General features: G+C 43.0%; 2 protein-coding genes across 7 annotated transcripts in view; both read right to left on the minus strand.

Annotated features, from left to right (window-relative positions):
• Positions 1 to 27699, minus strand: part of LOC114240171 (zonadhesin) — a 138692-nt gene that overhangs the window by 88859 nt on the left and 22134 nt on the right. The window lies entirely within an intron of this gene.
• Positions 528 to 17731, minus strand: LOC114252277 (inducible metalloproteinase inhibitor protein-like). Of its 2 annotated transcripts, none has more exons than XM_089736679.1 (5): positions 17586 to 17731; positions 13539 to 13736; positions 12898 to 13095; positions 12263 to 12454; positions 528 to 691 (listed from the first exon to the last, which is right to left on the minus strand). In XM_089736679.1, exons 1-5 carry the CDS (start codon positions 17641 to 17643, stop codon positions 543 to 545), a joined length of 795 nt encoding a protein of 264 aa, XP_089592805.1. In that variant the 5' UTR covers positions 17644 to 17731; the 3' UTR covers positions 528 to 542. The 2 variants fall into 2 exon arrangements, with proteins under 2 accessions (XP_089592805.1, XP_089592806.1); XM_089736680.1 differs by lacking the exons at positions 528 to 691; positions 12263 to 12454 and adding exons at positions 5056 to 5449; positions 6947 to 7132.

Raw genomic sequence — 27699 nt, forward strand, 5'->3', positions numbered from 1 at the left:
GTATTCAACTGATAATTATTTTTAATAAATGTATCTTTTTTATTTGATTGGTTTTGTTAATCTTGAGTATGTTTCAAAGATACTATGTACATATATGGACTTATTGTTGTCTGAAATAAAATAACTCATTCATTCATTAATGGTCAAACAGGCCGCAGTGTGCCGCTAGGGTCCACTGACCTATGGCCATAATGGACTAGGTACCACCTATACGTAAAACAGGAATAAAGGGTTTCGGAATAAGGTAGTCGTTTAAATAAGTAAGAACTCCTAACTCCTAGACGCATGGAAAGTAAGTATAATATACCTACATACTTCTTCTCGATATACTATATGTTCTCGGCATACTATATTTTATGTAGTATGCCGAGGAGGCCTGAGGTCTCAGACTCGTATAACAGTAGATCAAACTTCTGTCATTAAAATCCTACTGAACTAGGCTATATCAAACAGATCACTTATTGAATGTACCTTGTAAGTACCTATACTTACAATTTGGGCAATTTTCTCAGGCGACACATTTACCGCTATCGTCTTTCAGACTATCCCTCTTTACACACGCATCCGGCTTTGCAGGACTCTTGGTACACCGATGGGCAGTACATAGGACCGTCCTTCTCTGAGCACGACATTGAGCCACACTGTGCTAGGACACAGTTCACGTGTATTTCATTTTCAGAGCAGAGGTCAGCTGAACTTCCCTCAGACACAGCCCACTGAGTTTCTCGTCGAATCTACTCAGTGGGTCGCGTTTCCGATCCGGCGGTAGATTCTGTGAAGCACGGCTCTTGCTACGTCGTCAGGTTTGAGCCCCGTGAGCTCACCTATTATGTAGTTAAGGTTACACTGAAATAGCCTCTCAAGGCTCTCAGCTAGGTAGGAAAAAATATGGAACTGTGGTGTAAACAAAACTTGTCAAGTTAAAATAACATAGAAATATTTATTTGCTCGTTACAATTGATCGAACCAACTTTTACATTGTTCACGAACGTCAACACTATGAGCAAACTGAACGACATCGCGTTTGATATTCAAATAACCCGTGTATGTTTATTTTATCATTATTTTTAAGCAGTATTTTTCGTGAACTTGTTTTTTACGGGCGATTCCGCGAATCGATAATTCCGAAAATACGATTTTTATGTTCATTTTAAAACTCGAATTATTTAACTGCCCTAATTGTGTAGTACCAATTAATCAATTAAGATTATGGACAATAGTTTGCCAGTGCAGTGGTCGGCAACCCGTGGCGAACTGCATGAGGCTCTTTGACTTTTCAGCTACGTCTCTTCCGCGAAATCCTTAGTTCAGGCACGGAATATCTTATTATTTTGCCTTGTAAGGGACGACTAAACATTTTTAAACACAAGGCTATAAAAATACGCGTTAAAAAAGGGTATTTTTGTCAATTTTGTTCATTTGTGTGATACATATCTATCTTTGGCCGAGTTTCCGATCACTTTACTAGCGTGAAGTGTGAATCATGTTTGAGTTTCAATGTGTAATGTTACTTGTACGTTGTTCTTCTGCCGCAATTGCCTCAGTATACGACTTTGAAACGTTGTAGGCGTCAAAGATTAACTTAAGAAAACTTAACTTATTTTAGGCAAACAAAAAAGTAATGTATGTCTTAAGAACGCACCGGCAACTAACAGAGAAACAAGTTTTAACGAGATTCACGCTATTTTTTTCCTACCTATGCTGATAGCCTTGAGTCTTTTTCAGCTTCGCCCTAACATGTATTCGCTTGTCGAGCCCTGGTTCGGCGAGGACGGTGACCGGTGCTAGTGGTACCTAAAAGTACAGATTCACGTCAGCATTATGTGATGTGATATGTGATAGTCGGGGAGTCGCCTGTCGGAATATTTTAGGCAATGCAAGTACACACAGTTGTGGCAAATATATACTAAAACGTTTAAATGGTTCTGTGTTCGGCCTACAAGAGCTCCGTTACTAGTTGAAGAGAATTTGATGCCAATCATTGATATGTTATATAATATAACTTACTGAAACGCGGAAGTATATCGAGGGGTGAAAGGATATTTTGTTTAAGCCACATTTCGCTTAATACGCTATTTTTATCTTTGTAAGTAATTGTACGTTTTATTTGGTATAAGTATAAATAGTTCGATGTTTTTAATTGAACTTCAATTAAATTTACTCTGTTGTAATAGGTGAAGAATGATATATATTTTCAAATTTTAAACTTTAAATTGCTACCCTGTAAAGTTGCAAAAATGTCGCTTAAACCAAATAGCCTTTCACCCCTCGATATATAAATATTTGTATATTTATATTTATCTTTTTTATTGCATATATGTATTTAAAAATTCATTTTATTGGCCATAGTTATGTCACAAAAATGTGCCAATATTAAGCTTTCAGCACAGCAAACTTACAGCAGCCCTCAATTTATTTTCCTTTAACACCTAGTAAGAGAAAAATAAACATTTTTCGATTACTATGCTAGACGAACTTGGACCCCATCACCTAGCGATTTCGATTCGGTAGTAGATTCAGCGAAGCACTGCTCTTGCTAGGGCTAGTGTTAGCAAATTTTCGCAGGTTGAACCTGTGAGTTCACCACCCATCCGCGCGAAATTTGTGTACATGTCTCTAGGCAAACTGTATGAGCGTCTGCTGTACAAACGTCTCAGAGACTTCGTCTCATCCAGGGGTATTCTCATCGATGAACAATTCGGATCCGCGCAAATCACTCATGCGTACAGCGGGTGCACCACCTCACGGAGCACATTCTGATAGGACTTAATCGACCAAAACCGTTCGTTAATACGGGAGCTCTCTTCTTCGACGTCGCAAAAGCGTTGGACAAAGTCTGGCACAACGGTTTGATTTTCAAACTATTCCACATAAACGTGCCGGATAGTCACGTGCTCATCATACGGGAGTTCTTGTCGAAACGCACTTTTCGATATCGAGTCGAGGGAACTCTCTCCTCTCCACGACCTCTCACGGCTGGAGTTGCGCAAGGATCTGTTCTCTCGCCGCTCTTATTTAGTTTATTCGTCAACGATATTCCCCGGTCGCCGCCGACCCAGTTAGCTTTATTCGCCGACGACACGACTGTTTACTATTCGAGTAGATACAAGTCCCTAATCGCGAGAAAACTCCAGAGCGCAGCCGTAACCTTAGAACAGTGCTTCCGAAAATGGCGCATAGACATCAATCCAGCGAAAAGCACTGCGGTGCTATTTCAAAAAGTGATTAAGTTAACAATAAATTAGTTAGTTGAATCGTGTATATGGCATAAAAATAAAATTTAATATTAATGTTAATGTTTTCGTGCATTTTTTTTATCGCTTAGATATGTGGACAAACTCATGGCCCACCTGGTGTTAAGTGGTTACCGGAGCTCATAGACATCTACAGCGTAAATGCCGGCAAGTAAGTTCCAAGGTCTCAGCTTTTACAATACAACGGCTGCCGCCCCATCCGTCAAACCGAAACGCATTAATTACCGCTTCACGGCAGAAATTTGTTTGATTTTTATTACGCGGTGTTATTCCTTCACCGTGGAAGTTAATCGCGAGCATTTGTTAAGTACGTATTTCATTACAAAAATTGGTACCCGCCGGCGCCGCGGCGGGATTAGAACGCCTTACATCGCTAGATACAATTGCACTTGGCGTCTTATCCTTTAGGCCACGACGACGTATACAATTTCGACATAAACATCTCCAACAACACAATGATTTTGAAAGAAACAGAAAAGCCATTTCGTCTTAATATCATGGCAAAACGTACGCTCGCGGTAATTAGAGATGTGAAGCCATACGTCAGGGGTGACAGGCGAAGTAGATACTGGTAGTCTAACTAACTTTTGGCTGACTTTCATGTATATTTCATATATTTCAAATACCTTTTGATGTGCTAAAATTTTTCGTAGGTCACTCAGGTATATAAGTTATCTAAAAATAGTTATAAATAGGCATCTACGCATATAATTTAAAGAAGATTCGACAACTTTCTCCAAATATTGTAAATGTCTTATTAAATATGAATTTTATTAACTTATTTGTTTGTTAATTATAGTATTATATTTTGATTTGCATTTTTTTTTCTATCAATGTAACATGTAATCTTATGTTTTTCGAGTAATTAAAGTGTAAATTTTAAAATAAAAAATGGTATATAATAATTAAAAAAATATATTCGAATTCGAGTTTTTTTTCGATTTTTTGCATTTTCTGAGAAGATTTACTATAGTAACATTTATTTTTTTTTCACCATCGGAAAGTAGAGATTTCAACGAGCAGAAAACATACCAACTTTTTGAAAAAAACTGATATTTTGACGGGTGAATTTTCGATTGAAAATTAGGGTCCTTTTTCGATATTAATTCAAAATAAGGTGAAAAAATAAATATTTCTAATCAAATAAATTACAGCGTATTTGGGACATAAAAAGGTAAGTTTTCGTGAGAAAATATTTTTTTTGAAAAAGATAAAAATAAAAAACCAAAAACTTGGTTTTTTTAATTTTTTACATAAATTTTGAGGTTATGTGAAAAAAGTGTAAATACAAAAGTGTTAGATCTTTTTATTACCTACAACTTTGCCATTTGACTTTTTTCCATAGGACTTTTAGTTTTGCCGGAAATCGAGAAAAACCGTTTTTTACCCTAAACCTACCCCCCCAATCCCTTCCCGACCTCAGATCGCCCGTAAATTATTTTTCCTTCCATTTTTATAATATTCCCCTCCTTTTGTAACGGGTTTCATCCTACTATTATTTTTTTTGGTTTTAAAAATTATCGACACTGGTCTATATGTATGACATTTATTAATAAAGCTGTTAATGAGAGAATTTTGTTTAAACTGATTTATTCCCCACACGTCTCTTGACGTCAATACCCGCTTGTAGCCATTTTTATCCAGATAAGACTTTCATACCTACTTCTGCACCTACTTCTGCATACAACTTAAAATCCGTAGGCTTTGTGTGAAATTGGGTGTACCCATAGATTATACACTTAATATTTGAGACATCTACAGGGGTTTCGGTATTGGCGTGGATTTTACTGATACACAGGCACACGCGTTTAGATATTTATTTGCTTTATATACCAAGTAAAATACATTATGCAAAAACCTTGATGTCTTAATTCTCTTGCTTTAATATGCAGAAACAAAATTGATTGGCTATGGCAAAAACAAGATCACGTTGTAAGGTCGCGCCTTGTGCGTGTGGATGTGTCATTGCTCGATGGTCGCACGGCACTCCGGAGTTCCCTCCATTTCTTGACACTGACACGCCGGTATGCACGACGTGTTGTTCTGTTGTCTGTAGTGGCCGGGCTTGCAAGCGCATCCAGCTTCACATGGTTCGTCAGCTTTACAATTGAACTTCGCAACAATGGAAATGCACAATTCTGGAGGACATGTTCTCTTGCAATTTGTGTATTCCTCGTTCGGTTCCGAGCATTTATCTAAAAAAACGTACAAAGATTCTATATACTGTTCAATAAACTTCGTCAATCCATGTATATTATAAGTGTTTATTATGCTCATGTCAGATTTTTACTTAAAAAATACGCTCTGCTTTAATTCACCATAAAAATTCAACTTTTGACTAAGGGAACATTACTGGCAGAATCATGATGATGATCATATTCAATGTGGGTGGGGCTCAGTTGATTAATGTCTATTCTTGATATTTTGAGGAAGTATTTTATGCAGTAGAAAAATAAATTATTTTTATAAACAAGTTTCAGCGTAAAGTAGGTACCTATCTATCTATACTTTTATAAAGGCAAGTGGTCGCCATCATAGAGTAGTGGAAATCATACGTATAAAGCGGAAAGTCAGTAGGTGGAGTTCAAAAAGGATTTTCAAAAAAAGGGAAATTAAACTCCACAAAAGAAGTTCTTACTAAAACCAACAACAATCATAGGCACTGCACCTGTTTGAACTATTTTGAAGGACGCGTATAAAGAACACTATGATCTTCTTGAGTGTCGGAGTTTCATCTTCCACGCCGGAAATATTCCTAGTTTCTTGGAATATCTAACTAGCAGAGCTTACTAAACTGTTGGAAACAAACCTACCTAAGGACCACACAATAAAAAGTAACAAATACCATTGGCTCTGCCCCTGGCATGGCTGAAGTCCATAGGCGACGGTAACCACTCACCATCAGGTGGGTCGTGTGCTCGTCTGCCTACAAGGGCAATAAAAAAAAAATTGATACGTGGTTAGCTTATATGCTGCGAAGTAGGAGCGAGAGCTGTGGCAGCGAAATCTATAACATATTAAAAAGCTTTGGCTTGTGAAGAACTTCCTAAGTTCTATATTTCATCGAAAATCTATCGCCATACTAGGAGGTTCTTATCAAATTTGGCTTGAACTTAAAAAATTACGAAGAGAAATGGGAAGAATGGAGGTGAGTTTAATGCTCCTTAATAGGGAATATATGATAGATAGATAGGGCCTCTTAATATTAATGACATTCGATCTTCCTCCTGAAAGCACGTGCGCGCTCACCTCTCCTAGCGAAGCTGAAAAAAACATTCTGTCCATCGGTCTACCGAGAAATTGCATCTTTCCTATGTCCATACCTCCAAACAAGGCTTAAGATTAATCGCTGAAGCGCGCGAAGCTTTCTAAAACTATTTACTCCATGGTTTCCCAATAATCTAGCTTTTCTCCAGACAGCGCACCTCGCATGCCTTTCATTAAATGTCTTCGAAAGAAAAAGAATGGCTTTCGCTGTCTCGGATTGATTTTAAATTTAATTTTGAATTCCGGTACTTAAAAAAAATTTTTTTAAGTAAATAGTTTTCGTAATACTATCTCGCCCTAAAATTGCTTGCGCTTTTTGGATCTCAGATGAAAATAAAAACACGCTCGCTTAGCCGAAGACCAAACATAAGTTGGTTGAAATTATAAAAAAAGGTTCTTAAAAAAAGTAATAATGGAATAAATACCACAGTTTTCCTCTTCTATACATTCGTTACTTTCGTTCCGTACGTAACCTTCGTCACAAACGCATTTCAGTTCACGATTCTGGTCGGCGAGACAACTGAACTCGATCCCTCTGTTTTTGCACGATCGTTCGGGCGGACAATCCATCACGAAGGCAAGTTTCTCGTGGGGCCGTGTGCAACTCGGTACTATAATAATAAAGTAACTCAATAATATTCCTAAGTTAATCGTTAAAAACAGTGTAATTTTAATTGTTACCAAAGAACACAAGCCTGCTCTGCTCTGCTTTGATTTTAGTTATATTAAAATGTCAGTAAATCATTTAAAAAATGATCATGTAACTGACCGGATATAATTCATACACTATCGTCTGGCCCCAAACTAATTTTATCTGTATTATTGAAACCAGAGACTGATATACATACGTATAAATATATACAAAGAACACAAAGAGTTACATTATAGTGTGCTCGATGTGAGAATCGACCCTCCAGCCCAATAGTCAGAGATGCTAGCTACTGTAACACAAAGTTCATTACTAATATTTATACACTTGCTAAGAAAAACCGTACAATGTAACTAACAAATAAACAGTAAACAATTCGATATGAATTGATTTCTACTGTGGTAGAGGAGCCATTTTTACGCAAATAACAAATATTTATTCTATTAGTCTAAAATATAGATGAATTCCTCCTCCTTGCGTCAATAATCCATATTGATGAGGTTCGTGACCTCTTCTAATAACTTTCTCCTGGATTATCCTGCGCCAGCCCTGCCTATCCTCAGCTGCGCGGATGACATCGTGGATTCAAGCTTAAATGAATCATCTACAAACATGCGTTCAACCCACGATTACTATTTTGAAGTCGTCATAGCTTAAAAGATAAGATCCCATGAATATCGACCGATATTAATACACCGGTGTCAATGTTCAAACCCCGCAAGTAGACTTCAATATTTTAACGAAAGAAGCTCTTATGTTAATAAATGTTCATGAGTTATTTCGATGAAGTATGACGAAATAGCATAAATAAATAATATATAATAAAAATCAAACGCGCAAAAACAATAGGTACTTATTTAATTTAAGTATTTACTAGTACTTACAAGTCTCTCAACTATTTTCAGTGTTTTGAGCTATAATATATCCCAATCATCCTTTCAGGTTTTATTTGACTGTATGGGCTATATTCCATTTGCTTGCGTAATGAAAGAGCCAAACCAAAACAGAAAATTATGCCTTAATAAAAATACATTTAACGCAGAATAATCGATAAACAGTTAAGTCATTCAAATAAAGATATCTTCATAGCCATGGGGATCTGCGGCTTGGTGATGGTGCAGTGGTAATCCCTTACACCCCTCCCTCCACAATTCAAAAATAATGAACCATAATTGAAATTTTAACCCTATGTTGACTAAATAGTGCTATTCTAACCTCAAAACATTAACCGTGAATATCTTCATAACCATGGGGTTCCGCGGGGTGGGAATGGTGCGGGGGGTAAATCGGAAAGTAGAGATTTCAACGAACAGAAAACACACTAACTTTTTCAAAAAAGCTGATATTTTGACGGGTGAATTTTCGATTGAAAATTAGGGTGCTTTTGCGATATTAATTCAAAATAAGTTGAAAAATAAATATTTCTAATCAAATAAATTACAGCGTATTTGGGACATAAAAAGGTAAGTTTTCAGCAAATTTCTTGAAAAAATATTTTTTTTTGAAAAAGATAAAAATAAAAAACCAAAAACTTGGTTTTTTGAATTTTTCACATTAATTTTGAGATTATGTGAAAAAGTGTAAATACAAAAGTGTTAGATCTTTTTATTACCTACAACTTTGCCTAATGACTTTTTTCCATAGGACTTTTAGTTATGCCGGAAATCGAGAAAAACCGTTTTTTACCCTTAACCATCCCCCCCCATCCCCTTCCCGACGTCAGATCGCCCGTAAATTATTTTTCCTTTCATTTTTATAATATTCCCCTCCTTTTCTAATGGGTTTCAGCCTACTATTTTTTTTTTGGTTTTAAAAATTATCGACACTGTTCTAGAATGATAACACGCCCGTTGCATTGGTATCGTATCTCACAGCCAAATACCAGTTTTTGTGATGACATACGTACGGTACTTATCAAATTTAATGTTCACGATTGATTTCCACGGTGAAGGAATAACATCGTGTAATAATAATTAAACCCGCAAAATTATAATTTGCATAAATACAGGTGGTAGGATGTCTTGTGAGTCCGCGCGGGTGGGTACCACCACCCCGCCTATTTCTGCCGTGAAGCAGTAACGCGTTACGGTTTGAAAGGCGGGGCAGCCGTTGTAGGTACTATACTTATAGGCTTATTACACTTGGCTGAATTCAGCCAATATATCATTAAGTATCAGTAATAACATTAAGTAAGTTAGTCTACTGAATTCAGTAGCAAGGATGGTTTCTGACTGACTGAATCATTTAGAAGCCTAATTAGAAACGCATTTAGGAAGGTGTGCATTAGGTAACATTAAGTTACTGAATGGTTTCATTCAGTCGTCCCTCTCAAATATATTAAGTGTATAATCTATGTTTTAGTTTGTTTTTTGCTTCCGAATAAAAAGTATTAATTTCGGTCGCCTTTATTTAATGTGCCAGATAGTTTTTGTCATCAGGGGTTGGGATATTGAAGGACTAAATTTTAAATCTTGATACGAATTTTCTGTTGCAAGAAATCTTAATGTTACAACCAAATCTTTATTTTGGACTTATACTATCGTAGGATTAGATATGTAATAGTTATATAATAGATATATAATAGACTATCGTAGGATAGTATCCTGCTTTTAAATAAACGGTGTCACAAGGTTTAATATTAGGTCAAACGAGATCGAATCCATTTATAGATCATTTTTGAAGTCTGCTGGTTCTAAATCACTCATAAGGTTTATATTTGCTAATGTTCCGCACAGCAATAAATATTTCTTCACCGATATTCTTGTTTTTATTTTTTTTTATTTTGAGAATATGAAACAAAAAAAAAGAACAAAACAAAAACAAAATTTTGGTTGTTGTCTAGACAATACTGGGGCCATCCTCTTACGCACACGACCGTCCTACTTCGTCGCGTTGAAACTGACAATTGATTCAGTAACTGAATTTAGAACAGTGTAATCAGAAGCTTCTAAATTTGCTCCTGAATTCAGTCGACTAAATTCAGCCAAATGTAATAAGCCTGTTAGAATTCATATCTCAAGGTGAGTGGCGGCGTTTACGTTGTAGATGTCAATGGGCTCTGGTAACCACTTACCATCAGATAGGCCGTGTGCTCGTTCACCCTATATATAACTATCATAAGCAGGTTTTGATTTTATTGAAGATTTATTATAAAATAGGCCCTACTTTATAATTGGGATTGAAGAAATTCATGAAACACAATGAAAAAATAATATCTAATAATAATTTGTCAATTTAATAACAAATAAATATTTTTGTTTACCTATGATGAGTTTTACAATATTTTAGAGCACTTTTATATGAGAATAATTTCTTAATTAACTTGAAAAAATATAGAATAATGTTTTTGAAAGCCATGCTATTATTATAATTTTTTTGTTTTGTATTACAATTTTGGACAGTCAGGCGAGCTAGCCATTTGCAGACATTCGCAAATCTTAACACATGCCGAATTGTCGTCGAGTTTCAAGTAATCTGGTTTGCAAGTGCATCCCTCTTCGCAGGGTTTGGGCTTACTACTTAATACCAGCGATGAGTGAATTGCAAGTACGCTGCGGACATGGGTTCGTGCAGTTGGAAAACTCTTCATTTTCGCCTGAACATTCCTCTGGAAAAAAAACTTGTTGTTTAGGTTTCGTACATGGCATCATAGTGGGTAGGTACCACCACCGGTTTCTGCCGCGAAGCGGTAATGCGATTCGATTTGAAGTTTTTTTTTCTCCTACCTAAGCTTATAGCCTTGAGAGGCTATTTCAGCGTAAGCTTAACTAGTAGGTGATCTCACGGAGCTCAAACCTGACGACGTTGCTAACACAACCCTAGCAAGAGCCGTGCTTCGCAGAATCTACCACTGGATCCGAAACGCGACCCACTAAGGCGATCCGGCGAGAAACTCAGTGGGCTGTATCTGTTGGCTTAATTTACCTACTCGTCGAGCCCTTCGTCGCAAGTGACGGGTTCGACGAGAACGATGACCGGGATTACAAGAGTGGGACAGCCGTTACACTAGACCATTGAGACTTAGACTCTTATGTTTGAGACATGAGGTGGATGGTGACATTTACTTTGTGATGCCTAAGGGACCCAGTGGCAGTTAAGATCAATTGAGCTGTAAACTCGTCTGTTCGTCTATGATAACGAATATTAAATTAAATGAATAAGAGGCCATTTGTAAAGCATAGAGCAACAGAGTATCTCTTTGACACCAGCAGATAGGTTGCATATCAGTTTCGAGAGACCGGATGATTTTGTATGGTAGGTATATTCTTGCTTTTAGTCAAAACACAAACGCAGCATCCTCGGACTTGTATTATTCCTCCGCATTGGTCGTCTCCACTATATTCTCAATCGACTTTGTAACTGAGACCTCCTCTAACTTTATCTTAGGACAATATTAGTGGGATTTTTTTATTGAACCCTTATGGATGAGTTCAGTTGAAACTCATGTTTCAGTCTAGAGACAATATTCATTCTTTTTCGTTTATGGACTACGGTAGGAATTAGAACTAGGCGGCTCTTCTATCTAAAATTAGAAACACACTGAAATTATTTGACTTTCATTGTACTTACTATCGCAGTCGCTAACCGTTATACAAGTGCCATTCAGGCCCGCGCGTCGCGACCCTAAAATCGCGAACTTTAACATGGTTAGGAACGACAGGCTGACTGCTCGTGGTGGTGGTACCGTCATTTACTATATGTCAAGGTGTGTGGCGCATTTACGTTGTAGATGTCTATGGGTTCCAGTAACCACTTAACACCAGGTGGGCTGTGAGCTCGTCCACATACCTAGGCAATAAAAAAATAAAAAAATAAAATAGAGTGTTCAGTTTCAAATCGAACCTTGCTTCGAGACATAAAAGAGAAAATAATGGTACCGACCGGCATGGACATAATTAAAGGCCCTACTACCTGTAATTAAAACTGAAACAAAGGGTTTCGGAATCAGGTAGTTTTTTTAAATAAGTAAGAACTCCTAACGGAGCAGGACGTCTCAGACTCGTTTGTCATGAGTCAAACAGACCTCTGTCGTTACAATCCTCTGAACTCTGGCTTTAAAAAACACGTCAACTTAACGAACGGAGGTACTTACAATTTGGGCAGTTTTCTCGGGCGACACATTTACCGCTATCGTCTTTCAGATATCCCTCTTTACACACGCATCCGGCTTTGCAGACCTTCACCATTGGGCAGACAGTAGGAAAGTCCTTCTTTGAGCACGTTATTGGGCTGCACTGTGCTAGGACACATTTCACGTATATTTCATTTTCAGAGCAGAGGTCAGCTGAAATTTTGCAAATTTGACCAGATTTACCTTTAAGGAAACGTGTGGTACGCGTTAACCTATACCTACTATAGACGAGTTTCAAATTAAATGAAAGAATAGCTATTATTCCAATCGATCCTACTATGTAATTCGGTGTGGTAGGAGTGGCAGCATTATAGCTGTGTATACACCACAGCTTACTATTTTTTTGGGAGAAAAACTACTATCATCTATACTAATATTATAAAGAGGAAAGATTTGTTTGTTTGTTTGTATTGAATAGGCTCCGAAACTACTGAAACGATTTGAAAAATTCTTTCTCTGTTTGGAAGCTACACTATTCCCGAGTGACATAGGCTATAATCTTTTTTGAAAAAAAAATTAGGGATTCTTACTAAAACTCCAATAATGTAACCCAAGGTGTAAAAAAACACGTCAACTTAACGAACGGAGGTACTTACAATTTGGGCAGTTTTCTCGGGCGACACATTTACCGCTATCGTCTTTCAGATATCCCTCTTTACACACGCATCCGGCTTTGCAGGACTTTTCCTCCACCAATGGGCAGATCCTAGGACCGTCCTTATTTGAGCACGTCATTGGGCTGCACTGTGCTTGGACACAGTTCACATATATTTCATTTTCAGAGCAGAGGTCAGCTGAAATTTTGCAAATTTGACCAGATTTACCTTTAAGGAAACGTGTGGTACGCGTTAACCTATACCTACTATAGACGAGTTTCAAATTAAATGAAAGAATAGCTATTATTCCAATCGATCCTACTATGTAATTCGGTGTGGTAGGAGTGGCAGCATTATAGCTGTGTATACACCACAGCTTACTATTTTTTTGGGAGAAAAACTACTATCATCTATACTAATATTATAAAGAGGAAAGATTTGTTTGTTTGTTTGTATTGAATAGGCTCCGAAACTACTGAACCGATTTGAAAAATTCTTTCTCTGTTTGGAAGCTACACTATTCCCGAGTGACATAGGCTATAATCTTTTTTGAAAAAAAAATTAGGGACTCTTACTAAAACTCCAATAATGTAACCCAAGGTGTAAAAAAACACGTCAACTGAACGAACGGAGGTACTTACAATTTGGGCAGTTTTCTCGGGCGACACATTTACCGCTATCGTCTTTCAGATATCCCTCTTTACACACGCATCCGGCTTTGCAGTACTCTTGCCTCACCAATGGGTAGGGCATAGGTAAGTCCTTCTCTGAGCACGTCATTGGGCCACGCTGTGCTTGGACACAGTTCACATATATTTCATTTTCAGAGCAGAGGTCAGCTGAAATTTTGCAAATTTGACCAGATTTACCTTTAAGGAAACGTGTGGGACGCGTTAACCTATACCTACTATAGACGAGTTTCAAATTAAATGAAAGAATAGCTATTATTCCAATCGATCCTACTATGTAATTCGGTGTGGTAGGAGTGGCAGCATTATAGCTGTGGTGTATAGTCTGTACATGGACACCAAGTTTCAAGTCAACCGGATGCATGGTTCAGTAGTTATAACGGAACATCCCCAAAAACCACTGTAGATTTATATATTAGTATAGATATAGATTGAATCGCGGTACGGTTCTGTTGTATGATTTTATTAGGCCCACGTCGAGGAAATTGCGTAACACATTGGATACATAATAAAACTTGTCGGCCTGCATAAACTTTGAAGGCAGGAGCGTTCTTCGTTTTCTGGACAAGTAGCTGAAATTTTTAAATTCATTGAGAAATTTACTTCTGATTATTTTCACGAGACGAGGTGGTGGCATCATAACTGTTGTGATTGATATCTGTGGATTTCATAATCGCCTAAATATTAAGAGCTTGCTTGCCTATTTATTTCAATAATAAGTATGTACCTACATAATACCTACAGAAAAAAATCCAGAGCATAGTAATAAAAATAATGTATTTTAACGAGTCTTTGATACAGGGCCAAATTTTATAGTCCGAATAGGGACGCCTCCATTTTGGTGAAAATTACGTTGAAAGATTCCGTTACGTGGATATATTGGTGGTAGAAAATATAGGTCAAGCTAATAAAATCGTGTGAAAGGGCCAATTTGTTATTTACATTATACCTACAAACATTAAGTTGATTAATATTTCACGTGCGGATTAGGAGTACATCATTTCTTACATAGCGGCGGTAGCGTTGTGTTGTGATGACATTCGTGACCTTTGGCATATTATATACAGATAATGAATGGCTATGGCTCACAACATGTTTTTAAAATTACATAATAACTGATGATGTAGGTACACCTAACTGCTCGTTTAATAAAAGTATATTAAAATACATATATTGTTTTTAATCAGAAATAGCGACTTGTTTTAAGTAGATTAGGATGATCTTTAGTGCAAGCTCGAGCTTTATATGATCTTTAGCCACGTTTCCAAAATTTATCCATACAATTTTTCATTCAAGTACGGCAAAGAAGACGGCGTATAAGCTGCTAATTGCTATACACGTGTCTTGCCGAAGAGCATCCGAGAGACATGACCTCAGATCCCGACCCATGCTGATTCTGATCCAGCGGGATATTGCGAGGGAATGAGCCGTCTAGACGTGCTTTGGATATCCCCTTGCCCTAGTCCCGACAGACGCCGAACCGGCGGTCTTCGCTGCCATGCCTAGTAGGGACAGGGTGGTGGGGAGACATGAGCTTCGTGCGAATCGCGTCACCTGGCTTTGCTATAGATTTAGTCGGTTCAACTTCCACACAGTCAACGCATCGACGGTTTTTTTTAAAGTGTAACTTTACGTCACGTTAAAAAATTGGGCGTGCATTAAAAAAAGCGAGCGAACAAAAAGAAAAAAATAACACATTATTTGGGAACATAATCATCAAATATTCAGATTATTTGTACCGAGACTTTTTTTTTTCAAACCTGACGACGATGCTAACACGATCCCTAGCAAGAGCCGTGCTTCGCAGAATCTACCGCCGGATCGGAAACGCGACAAACTAAGAAGATCCGGCGAGAAGCTCAGTGGGCTGTGTCAAGCGACGGGTTCGACGAGAACGGTGACCGGTGCTTGAAGTACCTAAAAGCACCGTTAGTGGATCGGGAGGATCCGAGATGACGTCAGAACCGAGACACTTCGCTAGACCTTGAGGTTATTGATAGATGAAGAGTGAGCGAGATGCTAATAGATTTAATATTTGTGATACAGTCGTGATCGTACACAAGTACCGAAACAATTAAGTTTCTAAGGCAAGCAACTTGATAATGTAGTCATTTAAATTTGGCAGCTTTTTACATAAATCATTTCTCTACTCGATAATTCCACAGCGCTATGTGTTTTCCTTCTTGTGGAGTCTCTATCGGTAGCTAGAGACTCGAAAAAGCTAATGCAATTGCCGATGTCCATGAGCTATTAAACTATCAACAGTGGTCATTCAAATATCTTTCTAGGAGAATCTAAACAAGTCACTTCCACACATTCACTTCCGATTGCTTTTTTTTTTCAAGCTTATGACCTCCATTACACAGAGTAGATAGTACGAGGGCTGCACTAAAAGTATCGGGAATGGAATATTTCCACTGTTCCTGTCATATTAAAATCTTTTTAATTGAAAACTCCTTGGTTTTAAAAATCGAATAGGTACCATTTATTTATTTAAAAAAAGATTCTCGGTCTTGTCACGAGGTTTTGTCAAACTTGTTTAGTCGTTGAGAAAATGGAATTGACTCGAGAAAATTCAAGAGCGATAATTTATTATGACTTTCGAAGTGGTTTAACACAAAAACAGTGTGTTGACCAGATAATTTCTGCATTTGGTGATGAAGCCCCATCCAAAACCACAATTTATCGCTGGTTTGCTGAGTTTCAACGTGGACGTGTCAAGCTCAGTGATGATCCCCGTCAAGGTCGTCCAAAAACTGCAGTCACCCAAGAAAACGTTGATGCTGTGCGTAAGCTGATTGAAGAAGATCGACATGTGACATACCGCGAAATTCAGGCAACTTTAGACATTGGCATGAGTCAAATACAAATAATCTTGCATGAACAATTAGGTGTAAAAAAGTTGTTTTCCCGATGGATACCGTATTCGCTCTGTGAAGAGCAAAAAGCGGCTCGCGTTACTTGGTGCGTCAGAACTCTCGAAAGATTCCACGCAGGATCCTCAAATGCTATATACAACATTGTATCAGGTGACGAATACTGGATATACGCGTACGAACCCGAAACAAAAAACCAGTCACGAGTTTGGGTGTTCGAAAATGAGTTAAAGCCAACAAAAATTGTTCGTTCACGGAGTGTTGCAAAAAAAATGGTGGCCACGTTTGTCTCCAAAACCGGCCATGCTACGACTATTCCTCTTGAGGGACAAAGAACGGTTAATGTAGAATGGTATGCTAGCATTTGTTTGCCACAGGTCGTTTCTGAACTCCGTAAAGAGAACTGCAACCGCCGCATCATCCTCCATCACGACAATGCGAGTTCTCACACCGCCCACAGAACATAAGAGTTTTTAGAGCAAGAAAACATAGAATTATTAGACCATCCGCCGTACAGCCCCGACCTAAGCCCTAATAATTTCTATACTTTCCCTAAAATAAAGAATAAATTGCGTGGACAGAGATTTTCATCACCTGAAGGAGCAAGAAAACATAGAATTATTAGACCATCCGCCGTACAGCCCCTACCTAAGCCCTAATGATTTCTATACTTTCCCTAAAATAAAGAATAAATTGCGTGGACAGAGATTTTCATCACCTGAAGAAGCTGTGGACGCCTACAAAACGGCCATTTTGGAGACCCCAACTTCCGAATGGAATGGTTGCTTCAATGATTGGTTCCATCGTATGGAAAAATGTGTCAAATTTCGCGGAGAATACTTCGAAAAGCAATAAATACATTTTTAAATAGTAATGTTGTGTCACTTCGTTAATTCCCGAAATTTTCAGTGCCGCCTATGTATAAGAGACTATAGTACCTACAAGGGACATTATCTCAGATCGCAATTTTTGTCGGATGATAGTTTATCGGAAAAACTAAACAAAAAATTACGGAAAAACGTTACTTCAAACACCGAAATACTCGAAATGCTTAGAACAAAACTGGTTAAGCTGAAATGCAACAAGAATGTTTGTTTTAAGAGAAAAAAACTGATTCAATCACCTGTACAGAGGACGATGATGTTGACGAACGCTAACACTACGATCCAACTAAACGACATCGCGGCTGATATTCAAATAACACGTGTTTGTTTTTATCACTATTTATAAGCCGTTTTTATCACTATTTATTTTCCGTGAACATGTTTTTTTGTTGATTCCGTGAAACGAAAGTTCAAAGTGTCTCTTTATTTTTTTTTGTTATTGCCTGTCTGTAATGAGTGATGACGACGAACGTGCTACAAACCAATGTTTATTAAGATACTAGATGTGCCCCGCGGTGAGACGCGCAATTTGCAATTTAAAAAACGGATGTAAAACTTCGTATTTTTGATGTACAACATAGTTAATGTTTTTTTTTTGAATACATATTCCCAAATGAAATTAAAATTTAATACTATCAGTATTTGGTTTTCACGCACTAAGCGTTTTCGAAATGACGAGTAGTGTATTGAGAACTTCTTTCTTTGCCGACAAAAGCACCCTCTAAATACTATTAGTCGTATCAGGAATTAATCTGAACAAACTGACAGGCAGGTAAGCATAGCGTGTATTTTAATTTCATTCAATTCCAAATCCAAATTTGAGTTTATTTTACCAACTTCAAGAGGTTTTTTTTTATTGCCCTTGTAGGCAGACGGGCATACGGCCCACCTGAAAGTGAGTGGTTATCGTCGCCCATGGACTTCAGCAATGCCAGGGGCAGAGCCAAACCGCTGCCTACCGCTTATTACTCTCCACAAGCCTCGTTTGAAGAAGGATATGTCATAGTGCTCGGAAACACGTCCGATTAAATTGAAAATGTGCACGCGCCTTTAGAGCCGACAACATAATAATTTTATATCTTCGCTCTAATATCCTGACCGGTATCAACAGACAAAACAGATGAAATTAGTTGTTAGTTCGATTTGCTACATTTGAACAGTTTGAATTATTGGCTATACATAGATTATATTTTTATAAGCATTGTGTTGTGGCCTTTTTTTTTTAGCGAATCGATGTAACAGACATCTAAATAAGGAAATCAAAAGAAATATACAGATTTCTGTGGTTACGAATGGTTCGATTTTTCTCTTTTCACAGAAACTTCCAACACTCAATAGTGTGGTGTGTAAAGTTTTTTTTAAGATTGAAGGGTTACTGGTGGTCCAGGGGCCTTTCCAGTTTCCGAGACAGGTGGGCGAGCAAAGGCTCAGCCATGGGCTCAACCTGGGAGGACTTTTTAACGTTTATCCTAGAGAGAGCAATACTTTGCTAAATCTATTATACCACCAGATTGGGTTTCGAAAAATGGGAGTTAGATAAATAAGTAAGAATGCAAAATGTGCCGCTAGGGTCCACTGACCTATGACCATAATGGACTAGGTACCACCTATACATAAAACAGGAGTAAAGAGTTTCGGAATAAGGTAGTCGTTTAAATAACTCCTAACTCCTAACTCCTAGGCGCATGGAAAGTAAGTATAATATACCTACATACTTCTTCTCGGTATACTATATGTTCTCGGCATACTATATTTTATGTAGTATGCCGAGGAGGCCTGAGGTCTCAGACTCGTATAACAGTAGATCAAACTTCTGTCATTAAAATCCTACTGAACTCTGGCTATATCAAACAGATCACGTATTGAATGTACCTTGTAAGTACCTATACTTACAATTTGGGAAATTTTCTCAGGCGACACATTTACCGCTATCGTCTTTCAGATTATCCCTCTTCACACACGCATCCGGCTTTGCAGGACTCTTGGTACACCGATGGGCAGTACATAGGACCGTCCTTCTCTGAGCACATTATTGGGCCACACTGTGCTAGGACTGAAAAAAAAAAAAGAATCTCCCGCCGGATCGGAATCGCGACCCGCTGAGAAGATCCGGCGAGAAACTCAGCGAGCTGATTCATGGGTTAGATTGCACGGCGAACTCTTTGTCGAGTTCGACGAGTACAGTTACCGAGGTCCCTAAGCCTGCTCTTAGTGTCAGAGCTGAAGGCCTCTAATGCAAAGGTTATTGGATCTGATGGATCCGTAAGGACGTGTCTAGGGCGTCGACGGTGACTGGCTCCTGCGTGATCAGGATTCGGGGAGTAGTCAGCGGCGGCAACGATAAGGCGATTATCATGACGCATAGCCTTATCGAAGTACCGTTCCGACGCTGACTTCATGTATTTCTGGATAGATTCGAGGCCCAGGTCGTCGTGTAGGTCAACGTTCCTCACGAACCACGGAGCTCCGACGGCTAACCTGCAAAAGCGGGATTGTAGAGATTGGAGGGTGTCTATGTGTGTACAGGCCGCGTGAGCGAACACCACACTCGCGTAAGTCATGACGGGCCTTATGCAAGTTTTGTGAAGTGTCACCTTGTTCCGAAGGGACATTTTACTCCGCTTACGGATCATGGGGTCGAGTCTACCGAAAATAAATAAATAAATAAATATTTACTAACAATCACGTGTCACAACTTGTGTTACAGGTACCAGATAACGGATATAAATGTAAGATTTTTATTATACACTAGGTGTATTTAATATACATCCATAACCCTGGAAAAGACATTTATATTTATCATACAAATATCTTCCCTTGGCGGGATTCGAACCCGCGACCCCCTTGTGTAGTGACCATGTCACTTACCACTACACCAGACGGCCGTTAAACGGCCGTTAAGAATAAACGCGGCACGGTCACGGACTGATTTTATATGCGGGCGGGATGTCATCGATGCATCCAGGGTAACGCCCAGGTACTTGACCTTCCTGACCCAGGGTATAGGTTGTCTAAAAAGAGTAATAGGGGGTGTGAGCTTCCACCTCCTAATCCGGGAGGAAATCCGTGTGAAGCTTCCCCTCTGAAATAGCACCGCAGTACTTTTCGCTAGGTTGAAGTCTATGCGCCATTTTTGGAAGCACTGTTCTAAGGTTACGGCTGCGCTCTGGAGTTTTCTCGCGATTAGGGACTTATTTCTACTCGAATAGTAAACAGTCGTGTCGTCGACGAATAAAGCTAACTGGGTCGGCGGCGACCGGGGAATATCGTTGACGAATAAGCCAAATAGGAAGGGTGAGAGGACAGAGCCTTGCGGGACTCCAGCTGTGAAAGGTCACGGGGAGGAGCGGGTTCCCTCGACTCGATATCGAAAAGAGCGGTTCGACAAGAAGTCCCGTATGATGAGCACGAGACTATCCGGCACGCCCATGTTGAATAGTTTGAAAATCAAACCGTTGTGCCAGACTTTGTCGAACGCTTTTGCGACGTCGAAGAAGAGAGCTCCCGTGTATAACGGTTTTGGTCGATTAAGCCCCACAAGAATGTGCTCCGTGAGGCGGTGCACCTGTTGAACGCATGAGTGATTTGTACGGAATCCGAATTGTTCATCGATGAGAATGGCCTTGGATGAGACGAAGTCTCTGAGGCGTTTGTAGAGCTCATACGGTTTGTCTAGAGACATGAGGAGGCTAATCGGGTGGTAGCTCGTCGGATTATTTTTTGGTTTACCGGGTTTGTGTGTGCCGATAACGTCCGCTTCTTTCCACACTGTGGGAAAGATACAGTTAGCCATGGCGGCATTGAAAATAGATGCCAACATCACGATGAGTTGGACGGGTAAAAGTTTAATAACGCGATTAGATATACCGTCGGAACCGGGAGCCTTGCGAGGACGTAGGTCTTTGATCAGGTCTTTAACTTCCATTGGGGTGGTAACGCGTCCGAGGGTGGCAAGGAGGCTCTGCGTTCTACCTCACTGTCTACTAATTCTACATGAACATGGTCCGCGGATTGAATGCTGGGCATGCACTGGGCTTGCAATGTATCGGCCAGCAGCTCTGCTTTTTCGTCTTCATCGAACGCCACGAGTCGGCCTAAGTGGCCTACGAGGGGGGGCATAGTTACTACCGTATCCGATTTGAGAGTACGAGCTAAGCGGTGGTAAGACCTTTGAGAGGGCGCGAGTCCTAAGAAATCAGACCATCTGGCATCTCGGACTTCGGCGATGCGAGACTTTACGTCGCGTTGTAGGGCACGCATTCGAATACGATTTTCTGCGGTAGGATATCTATCGTACCCACGGATCGAGGCGTTCTTAGCTCTAAGGAGTTCCCTTATATCGTCGGGCAATTTGAAGCGCTAAAGGAAGTCCTCCGCTACAACTTGCTTCGATGACCCATCTAATGTCGAGGTGATGTGTGACGTTAAGATGTCTATGGCTTCAGCGGCATCCTGAGGAGACGGGGTAGAGTCCGGGCTAAACGGGAGCGATGTTGGATCAGATTCAGCCAGGCTGATGCCCAGCGTGTGCCAATCCACCACAGTCCTCGTGACGGGAACGGAATCGGGAGCGCGACCGAGCTTCATAACGACGGGACGGTGGTCTGAATCTAACTCTGAAACTACTTCGATCGAGTGTAAGCGCAGAGTTACGTTTTTTAATAACGCTATCTCGAGTATACTCGGGCGATGCGCGATATTTAGCGGGTAGTGAGTCGGGGTTAGCGGAGCGACGATATCGAAGGCGAGATCATCGATTGACGCGTCAAGCCGCCTGCCAATCGGGGTTGTGGTGTGTGAGTTCCACCTGATGTGTTTACAATTTAGGTCGCTCGCCTGAATGACAGAGCTCCCCATGCCGAGCAGCGCCTCGATATCACTGCTTAGAACGATCTTATCCGGTGGAAGATAAACGGACGCGATAACGATCAGCGTGTGTCCCGTCAGTGAGATTCGGCACACTGATGCTTCGATATTAGCGAGTGCGGGAGGATCGAGCAGGACGCAATGCAGGGCTCTTCTATAGTAAATGACGGTACCACCACCACGAGCAGAGAGCCTGTCGTTCCTGACCATGTTATAGTTCGCGATTTTAGGGTCACGGCGCGCGGGCTTAAGTAGGGTCTCCTGCACTAAAAAGATATCAATTTGATGGTCACGCAAAAAGCTATAAACCTGATCACGTTGATTTACGAGACCGTAAGCGTTAAAAAATCCTATCGTTACGGATAGGGGCTTTATTCTACTTATATACGCCATTGATTACCGGCGAAGTGATGGGAAGACGTACGTATTTAATGACGCGTATACGTTGGCGTATTGCTGCACAACGGCGATAAAGTGTTGTGCAGGGGAGGCAGTGCGGCCACGGGGGGCACGCCACCGCGTTGCCCGAGCGTTCCCGCTACCGAGGTGCCCCCTCCCCCTATCACGGGGGCGGAGATCCATGCGGCCGTGTCCAAAATGAGAGCGAAGGACGCGGCCCCCGGCCCTGACGGCGTTCACGGCCGGGTCTGGAACTTGGCCTTCGAGGCCCTAGGGGACCGGCTCGGGGGGCTTTTTGAAGCGTGCCTCGAGTCGGGACGGTTCCCGTCGAAATGGAAGACGGGCAGACTGGTCCTGTTGAGGAAGGACGGGCGCCCCGCGGACTCACCCGCGGGCTATCGCCCCATCGTGTTGCTGGACGAGGCGGGCAAAATGTTGGAAAGGATCGTGGCTGCCCGCATCGTCCGGCACCTGACCGGATGGGTCCCGATCTTTCGGCGGAGCAGTACGGCTTCAGAGAGGGCCGCTCAACGATCGACGCGATTTTGCGCGTGCGTGCCCTCTCTGATGAGGCCGTAACCCGGGGCGGGGTGGCAATGGCGGTGTCCTTGGACATAAGGAACGCATTCAACACCCTGCCCTGGTCGGTGATTGCGGGGGCGCTGGAGTATCACGGCGTCCCCGCGTACCTCCGCCGGCTGATCGGCTCCTATCTCGAGGACAGATCGATCGTATGCGTCGGACACGGTGGGGCGGTCTACCGCTTCCGCGTCGAGCGCGGTGTTCCGCAGGGGTTTGTCCTGGGCCCCCTGCTGTGGAACATCGGTTACGACTGGGTCCTGCGGGGCGCCCTGTGGGGTTCCCTCCCCGGGCTAAGTGTCGTCTGCTATGCTGACGACACGCTGGTCGTAGCCCCGGGGAGGGACTACCGGGAGTCTGCCCGTCTGGCTTGCGCAGGTGTGGCAAACGTCGTCGCAAGGATCCGACGGTTGGGGCTCGAGGTGGCGCTCGAAAAAACCCAGGCCCTCTTATTTCACGGGCCGTGACGGGCGCCGCCTGCGGATGCCCACCTCGTGATCGGAGGCGTTCGCATCGGGGTCGGGGTGACCGGTCTCAGGTACCTCGACCTCGAACTGGATGGTCGTTGGAGCTTCCGCGCTCACTTTAAGAAATTGGGCCCTCGGCTGATCGCGACAGCCGGCTCTTCGAGCCGGCTTCTTCCTAACGTTGGGGGTCCCGATGAGGCGGCGCGCCGCCTATACATGGGGGTGGTGCGGTCGGTGGCACTATACGGTGCTCCGGTATGGTGCCAGGCAAGAACGTCGCCGCGCTGCGACGTCCGCAGCGCGCGATCGCGGTCAGGGCCATCCGAGGATACCGCACCGTCTCCTTCGAGGCGGCGTGCTTACTCGCCGGGGCGCCACCTTGGGACCTGGAGGCGGAGGCGCTCGCTGCCGATTACAAGTGGCGTAGCGACCTTCGCTCTAGGGGGGAAGGGCGCCCCGGCGAAGGAGTAGTTCGAGCGCGGAGGCTCCAATCTCGGCGGTCGGTGCTGGAGGCGAGGTCTCGCCGCTTGGCGGACCCGTCGGCCGGCCTCCGTACCGTCGAGGCGGTCCGCCCGGTTCTCGCGGACTGGGTGGGCCGCGACCGCGGATGCCTCACCTTCCGGCTGACGCAAATGCTTACCGGCCACGGATGTTTCGGCCGGTACTTGCATAAGATAGCCGGAAGGGAACCGACGGCGCAGTGCCACCACTGCGCGGACCGCGACGAGGAAGACACAGCGGAACACACGCTGGCGCGTTGCTCTGGATTCGACAAGCAACGCGCCGCCCTCGTCGCGGTCATAGGAGAGGACCTCTCGCTGCCGCGCGTCGTGGCTACGATGCTCGACAGCGACGCGTCCTGGAAGGCGATGCTCGACTTCTGCGAGTCCACCATCTCGCAGAAGGAGGCGGCGGAGCGAGAGAGGGAGAGCTCTTCCCTTTCCGCACCGATCCGTCGCCGTCGAGCCGGGGGCCGGAGGCGGGAATACGCCCGTACGTCCCGGCCCCTGTAGGTAGCGGCCTCCGCTCGGTGAAGGTCAAGGGGCGACCTGAGGGGGAGAGGCCGCGCGGCGCGCTACCAGCACTCTAGCGCGCTGCCGTGGAGTGAATAGAGCGACCGGTCGACGGTGTATCGCGTCCCGACCCGGCTGGCTGGTTCTGGTCCAGCGGGGTATTCCGGGACACCAGCGGCACCGTCTGGGCGGCCCGACGGGCTGCCGTACCGAGACGGCCGACGTTTCAGAACCTTCGATTCGCCTCGAAGGCTCCGTCGGCTGGACGTCCTTGGGGTGAGCCGCGCCGTCTGGTTGTAGTGTTGACCGCGGTAGCCCCCCTACCTCATCCGGGTTCTGACCTCGGAGGGGATCGGACGTCGGGTGTAAGAGTGCAGGGGAGTCGTTTAGTGGGTGGGTCCTAAAATCCTTGGGCCCGCGGTCTGCTCACAACACCATGCAGATCGTTGAGTCTCACATACCCCGCGCGCCCCTTTTGCGCGGGGACCTCGTAGGAGGTTCGGCCCACTACCCGAAAAAAAAAAAAAGGGGAGGCAGCGCGAATGCCGTCGCCCAAAGCGTTAACGCGCTCAAAGTTGATCAGTCGATCGACTTCTTTCAGTCGAAAGAAGTCGATTGCTAAAGCGATATTGTTGGACGCGGTCGGAGGGCAAGTCAAGGGAGAGGGACGAGTCGCAGGGGCGGGGCGAATCGCGGAGGAGGGAGTTCTAGCCGTATTCGCTTACGGCAGCGGTTTCGCACAGGCCGAGACACTGGGCACCGGCGCCGGAACGAACGCTAGCTTAGCCTGCGACACAGAGGGTGCCGAGGCTTTGATGTCTAGTCCGGAAGCTCGGAGGCGGTTTTGGCGGCGACACGGCGATTTATTTTCGGGGCTCGGAGGCATCCGCGGTAATTTGCGGGGTGACCCTGTGTTCGACACAGGACGCAGCTAGGCGGTTCCGTCGCGGTTTTTTGATCGCGAGTGCATAGGGCCGTGGCGTGATCGCCTAAACACTTGACGCATCGGGGGCGCGCGTGACAGTTACGGGAAGAATGCCCGTATAATTGGCAGTTATGGCACTGGCTAGGTGTGCCTTTCTTGTGTGGGGTTTCGACGGCGATTCCGGAAAGGCTACAGACCGTTCGGGTGTTGAATATTTCCTTACCCTCGGGGGTAGGCTGGAGGGCGACGAGAACCATGTTATATGGCTCCCTTCCGCGGCCTGTGTGCATGCGGTGTACGGAGTTAACCGGTAGGCCTTGTTCGAGAAGGTCGGCCTTGACGAGCTCGGCATCCAACTCTTTAGGGATGCCACGTATGACGGCACGGAGTTCGCGCTCCTCCTGGAGCGTATACGTGTGGAAACTTATACGCTCCTTACGGAGGTAAGAAGAGAGGGCCCTATGGTCGTCGGGTGTTCAAACATTAATTTGAATGCCGTTCGCGAGGTTACGGGCATTCGTGAAATTGATATTTTTGGCCTTAAGGGCCAGGGAAACTCGATCCCAAGCTGCCTTCCCTTGAAGAATTGCCGGGGGATGGGTCTGGGTTTTATTTTGTGCCACCGGACGCGGTGACGGATTGGCACGGGCTGGAGGCGCAACAGGAGTCTGAGGGCGGGGGCGCGACGCGTTCGCGGCTTTGCTAATTTTAGCGGCCGCGGGAGCTCGAGACTCCGCGGCACGCTTCTTACCCTTTTGTACCAGGGTGAATCCATCCGTCGATGAGGCGGGGGCGAGGTCGACCTCTATCTCCAAGTCAGAGTCGGAGGACGAGGAGGCGGGCGCAGGTGACCTACGAGCAGGTGTTTTGGAGGGCGCGACGGAGGCCGCGGATGATCGCGCAGCTGGAACGGTGGCCACGGCGGACGACGCGGCAGTTTTACTCGCCAGTATAGGCGACGCGGAAACGGCAGGCACGACGGAGGCTGCGGTGCTCGATGCAAAAGCTTTGCACGCAGGTACAGGCGACGCAGGACCAGCGAGCTCGGCGGAGTCCACGAGAGGGCTCGCGGTGTGATCGGCCTTGAAGGCCAGAAACTCGGAACGGTAGATTCTGCGAAACACGGCGTTTGCTAGGGTTCGTGTTAGCCACGTCGTCAGGTTTGAGCCCCGTGAGCTCACCTACTAGTTAAGGCTACACTGAAATAGCCTCTCAAGGCTCTCAGCTAGGTAGGAAAAAATATGGAACTGTGCTGTAAATAAAACTTGTCAAGTTAAAATAACATAGAAATATTTATTTGCTCGTTACAATTGATCAAACCAACTTTTACATTGTACGTGATGTTGACGAACGCCAACACTATGAACAAACTGAACGACATCGCGTTTGATATTCAAATAACCCGTGTATGATTATTTATATGATTATTTTATCATTATTTTTAAGCAGTATTTTTCGTGAACTTGTTTTTTACGGGCGATTCCGCGAATCGATAATTCCGAAAATACGATTTTTATGTTCATTTTAAAACTCGAATTATTTAACTGCCCTAACTGTGTAGTACCAATTAATCAATTAAGATTATGGACAATAGTTTGCCAGTGCAGTGGTCGGCAACCCGTGGCGAACTGCATGAGGCTCTTTGACTTTTCAGCTACGTCTCTTCCGCGAAATCCTTAGTTCAGGCACGGAATATCTTATTATTTTGCCTTGTAAGGGACGACTAAACATTTTTAAACACAAGGCTATAAAAATACGCGTTAAAAAAGGGTATTTTTGTCAATTTTGTTCATTTGTGTGATACCTATCTATCTTTGGCCGAGTTTCCGATCACTTTACTAGCGTGAAGTGTGAACCATGTTTGAATTTCAGTGTGTAATGTTACTTGTACGTTGTTCTTCTGTCGCAATTGCCTCAGTATACGACTTTGAAACGTTGTAGGCGTCAAAGATTAACTTAAGAAAACTTAACTTATTTTAGGCAAACAAAAAAGTAATGTATTTCTTAAGAACGCACCGGCAACTAACAGAGAAACAAGTTTTAACGAGATTCACGCTATTTTTTTCCTACCTATGCTGATAGCCTTGAGTCTTTTTCAGCTTCG

The sequence above is a fragment of the Bombyx mandarina genome, chromosome 22 (genome assembly GCF_030267445.1).
Source record: "Bombyx mandarina strain Sakado chromosome 22, ASM3026744v2".
Lineage (NCBI taxonomy): Eukaryota > Metazoa > Arthropoda > Insecta > Lepidoptera > Bombycidae > Bombyx > Bombyx mandarina.